The 5,220-nt window shown below is 45.9% G+C and overlaps 1 protein-coding gene across 1 annotated transcript in view; it reads right to left on the minus strand.

The window, feature by feature from the left end:
- Window positions 1-4,890, minus strand: part of LOC101979781 (estradiol 17-beta-dehydrogenase 11) — a 34,790-nt gene extending 29,900 nt beyond the window's left edge. The window contains exons 1-2 of the mRNA XM_005359582.3: window positions 4,360-4,890; window positions 1,371-1,478 (exon numbers count right to left, since the gene is read on the minus strand). Of these exons, the coding sequence (XP_005359639.1) occupies window positions 1,371-1,478; window positions 4,360-4,569 (318 nt within the window). The 5' untranslated portion in view covers window positions 4,570-4,890. The remainder of the gene's footprint in view (window positions 1-1,370; window positions 1,479-4,359) is intronic.
- Window positions 4,891-5,220: the final 330 nt, after the last annotated feature.

Here is a 5,220-nt window from a genome sequence, read left to right on the forward strand (position 1 = left end):
CAGCCTGGTCTACAGAGCTAGTTCCAGACAGGCTCCAAAGCCACAGAGAAACCCTGTCTCGAAAAACCAAAAAAGAAAGAAAGAAAGAAAGAAAACATACATACAAGAAACACTATTCAACCTGAATAGGTTATTTTTAAGAATGTATATGTATACACATACATATATACACACAACAATTAGTGAAAAAGGAGGCCATGAATTTGGAAGAGACCAAGGTGGGGTATATGAGAGGGTTTGGAGGGAGGAACGAGAAAGAAGAAATGAGGTAATTATAATGTCAAAAATTTTAAATAAAAAATTCAAACAAACTATTTGAAAATAGAAGGAAAAATTTAACCATATCTAAATCTAATCAAAGAGGCCCTCAGCCTGTTTGAGTCAGGATCTTTGTGTCTGCCAAATCAGAAATAGCTTAAGGAGAGGTCTAGAAATGCAGATTTTAAAGAATTTGCCTGTTATTCTCATGACCTGCCTTCACTGGTACAAATGAGAACATATTTCACACAAAAGGACTTTTCAGTTGGAGGCAGAGAGGAGTGCAGCAAGGCCTTGTAGGGCTAGATAAACCTATGATTCAAAGCCAACACAGAGTAAGTTTCACACCCATGTCTTTGGCTGGACTTCAGAAGATGCTGTCAGGGTTGGCAAGTGCCAGTCAAGGACATTAGACCACTGGGGAGATAAGGGCGTACTCAGTATTAGATTCCTGGAGTCTGCTCTACACCAGGAAAAAGAAGCCCACTGGAAGCAGGGCTAACAATGCTTAGGTATGCATGTTTATTTCTACACACACACACACCTACACACACCTTGATTTTTCTTTTCTGGAGATTGATGCCAAGGCCTTATACTCGCTAGGTAAGTACTTTGCCACACAGTAGCCCCCCCCCAGCTCCCTCAAATATATATATGCATACACACACATATATTTCTCTCTGTGTGTACAGTGTGTGTGATATGTGTATATATGTAAGTACATGGGTCTATGTACACACAAGAGGCCAGAGGAGGACATTATTGTTTTCTGCTTTCATTCCTGAACCCTGAGCCAGGCTGGCAGCCAGGAAGCCTTAGATATGTGTGGCTGTGTGCTAGGCTTGTGCAGCAAGCATGCCTAAACCATCTATTTTATCTCTCCTTCCCCAAGTGTATGTATTTCCGGTAAGTTCCCTAGAAGGCTGTAGAGCACACTATGTCACATGGTACAGTTGCAGGTCTGTCACTAGCCAGACATACATTCTTGGGAAATTCAGACCACAGTGTTTCTCAAATACATTGTGTAAGGAGTCAATGTGACCATCTCCACCGCACTTCCAAGTCCCCCGCCACCACCCCTGACATATTTCCAACTCCAGGTAGAATTTTACCTTTTTTGCTGCACTGTAGATCTGGTCCCGCTTGCTGCAGTCCACCACGAAGGGATGGGCCTGGGCGCCCAGTTTCCTGCACTTTAAGGCCGTTTCCTCAATGCCGCTCTAGAAAAAGCCCCAAAGAGGGCGAGAGAACTGCGTAAATGATGGGACACATCGCACAAAAGCTCAGGATCAGGTAGGCAGACGGAATGTTAAAATACAAGGCGATTATTTGAATAACTAACCTATCATGCGCACTAGTCTTCGATGGTTTGCACAAACGGCTGTTACCACACTTGGTGATTGAAACGTCCACACTCACCTGAGTGTTCACAACCCGCGGGGTCCTAACTGCTGGCCTCCTTCACTGCCTCCTTCCAGGCCCCTTCTCCAGTCTCTATGACCCAGAAATCAGAGGATCCCTGAGGAAAGTTACCTCCTAACTCTCCACTGCCTCCAAGGGTCAAAACCAAAGTACACACAATATCTCCCAAGACACCACCAACAGGGGCTTCAGGCCTTAGGTCTCCAAAATGTAATGAGTCACAGTTCTCTTTTTGATTTTTAGTAGTATATTACAAAAATAAAATTTAAACTAGCAGAATTATTTTTGGTTAGTGGAACAATTTGTTTTTCTGATGCATCCAATTAGAGTTTTCCCCTAAGTATTTGTACTAAAATATTTCATAGTGAAATGTCAAAACAGGACAGCATTCTGACAAGTTCAGTAAAAGCATTGGATCAATTAAGTCGTAGGGATTCAGATAGTAAAGGAAATCAAAACATCATTTCTGAATCAATTGTACCTCACACTTCGGCCAACTTAACAAAGACAAGCTCCTCTCTGTGTGTGTATGCGTGTATGTGCGCGCATGCATTGCACACATATGTATGCATCTAAGTGTGTGGTATATGTATGTGTACATATTCACATGTACACACTTGTGTGGGGACTCATCAATCATTTTTTTTAATCATTTTCTGTCTTAGTTTTTGGAAACAGGGTTTCTCGCTGAGCCTGGAGTTCAAATCTGCTTGAGGTCCTCCAGGCACCCAACAGTGACAGTCCTTATAGACCTGGTCTCTGCACTTGGATTTTTAAGTGGGCACTGGGGTCCTCATGCACTTTATCAGCCATGCTGTCTGCCCAAGGTCCGTCTGTCATAGTGCTTGTACTTGTCTGTGTATGTGTTTCCACAGGATTCCATGTTTTAGTTGTATACGTCATAGAAGTGTGTATTGTTACAATTAACCTAAACGTGTTGGAAAGCATAGAAAGGCTGACTTAAACATCACGTGCAGCCCACGGGTCAGAGCGAATAGCAGAGCAGATAAAACAGACAGTGAAGCATGGGCACAGCCTTGCCCACATTGCTCAACAACCATCAGAGGTCCGAAGTTTCTCCAACTCTGTGCATGACTCACAGAGAGACGTTGTTGACCCCACCCTTTTATTTAACCCAGGTTACCCACCAAACTATTACCATTGAAACAGCACCGACGAAATAGTCTAGATTCCTCTTTGCACACTAGAAGTTTGGAATCAAGTGGGTTTATCCGCCCAGCGCTTCGTGAGTCAGACCAGGAAGAGTTTAAAAGCAGAACAGCTATGATGGATGTGTGCCTTCTCCCTACATCGCCAGCTCAGACTTTGATCCAGACCTTAGACTTTTCTTCCCTTCACTGTTCCAGGCTTCACATTTGCTGAGCCCTGTCAAGGCAACTGTCTCTGTGTGCTTGTGTGTCATGGTCCTAATACCTACAATCCCTGTCTCTTGTCTCCAGCTACTGAGGCCTTGCTTCCGTGGCCGCCTAGATGGGACTGGCAATCTGTCCTTCCCACCCCACGTCCCAAGCAGCGTTCTCCTCATTGCTGTACCGGCTGTTCTACATCAGACTGCTGCCCAGCAGACAGTGTGTGTCCGTGGACATTCACTGGATAAACACATTTCTGAGGAAATGTCGTGCTCACCAGAGCTAGAGACTGGAAGTTGTCAGCCCAAGTTACTCTTTGTTCAAGCATAAAATTTCGCACGAGTTTGCCTGCCATCCACTAGACACCCAGCCGAATTATCTCATGCATTGGTTTATCATCTCCTTCTAATGTCGATTTTATAGATTTGTGCAAAAAACTAAAGGTTTAGGAAGCCAAATTTCTCAACTGAGAAGCAAAGAGCCCTTTATGTGTCCGACCATATGACCATGTGGGCCTTGGCCAGCTGACTTACGCTGGCCCGGTTCGTCCATCTTACCTTGTATAAATACCCCGTACGTGTTTAATCCGCCAGACTGAGGCACTCCATCTCCTGTCTGCCACCTGGTCTTAACATCTAGGCAGTAGACAGCCATGGAGAATTATCAACCTACTGTCCCAACCAGTCTTGAGTTAGTTATTATTTGACCTCATGAACCTTGGCTTCTTGTTTTCAGAACTGATGTGCACACACAGTGTAATGAATGGCACGTTAGGGCGACAGGCGCTAACCCAGTGTTCATCTACCAAAAGCCAGATTACAGCTTTCCTGCCATGTCCCCAAACCCTCGCACACCTCTTCTGCAGGGCCAGGGGACTTACACTGAAATTCTTTCTCTTGTAGTTATTTTTTCCTACAAGGTGACTTAAACCAGTAACTATGACAGCATAATGGTGATTTCTGTAGGGTGTCATTTTTAAATTCATCTCAGTAACTGCAGAAGAGATTTAAGAGCTACCCAGTTCTGACTCTTTCAGAATCCAACCTAAAACTGCTGCCTTTTCTAAAAGCTTAGGAGGGTCAGCAGGGGGAGATTACAGGCGATTCCAAGATTATTATCGCTCATAGGTCCATTCATCAGTGGTCTTAAAATTATCAACTCATGCCTCTTCCGAAATCTGAAAAATATCAATAGTAACTAAAAGCTCTACCTTCTTTTCAGTGAGCCTTAAAGGGTGGTTGTTTGCAAAGTGTGGACCCGTCCCCAGAGCGAAGGTCCACAAAGCAAGGCAGCGAGGAAGCACTGTTACCTTATTGATATCCCAGAGAACTAATTTGGTTTTAAGTTTGGCAAATTCGTAGGCAGTCAGTCTTCCAATTCCATGACCAGCTCCAGTGATCAGGACAATCTCGCCTGCGACTGATTTTTTCTTCTTGGGAATAAAAAGCTTGACTAAAGATTCTATACAGAAGACGATGAGCAAGGGCAGCATCAGGATAAAGTCGAGCACGTAGTGCATCCTTTCGGTTGCCGGGCGTTCTCGTCGCTTTTAAACTGCTTCTGGAGATTGTCTAGGCACGCACAGAGTAAAACCAGAGCCTTGCAGTGTTCTTCTATCAAACAGAAACAAACAACTCTGAAACCGTTCCTTCCTTCCGCGGGGCCGGGCTTCAGGAGGGTTTTTGCCATTGGCTCGGACTGCGGTCAGAGCAAATGCTCTCTGGCTGGGATATCTGGGAGGGACGAAGTCCAGACGCATGCCCTAGGGCGGTGCGACCCTGACAGATTTCACCTACTTCCTCCTGGGAGGAGGGGTAGGTACCGCACGCTTTCCTCAATTGGAAAAGTCCTCTCCCTGACTGCAGTAGACCTTGGAGAGGTAGTTACCCAGTGCAGTAAAGGATGCGTGGCAGAGCCAGCCGTTGCAGGCTACCGCTGACAAACTGAATCTTCATAAGGGTTGAAAAAAAAAAGGTGGAACTATTTCTCAAAGGACCAGGAAGCAAGGAAGGGGACTCTGAGGGGGGGGGGGGCGGGGGGGGCGGGGGAGGGAAAAGGGGGGGGGGGGGGGGGGGGGGGGGGGGGGGGGGGGGGGGGGGGGGCGGGGAAGGGAAAAGGAGTGGGGGATGGGTGGGAGGAGGGCTATGGGGGAGGGGCGAATAAGAACGTG

This window comes from Microtus ochrogaster, linkage group LG1 (genome assembly GCF_000317375.1).
Source record: "Microtus ochrogaster isolate Prairie Vole_2 linkage group LG1, MicOch1.0, whole genome shotgun sequence".
NCBI lineage: Eukaryota > Metazoa > Chordata > Mammalia > Rodentia > Cricetidae > Microtus > Microtus ochrogaster.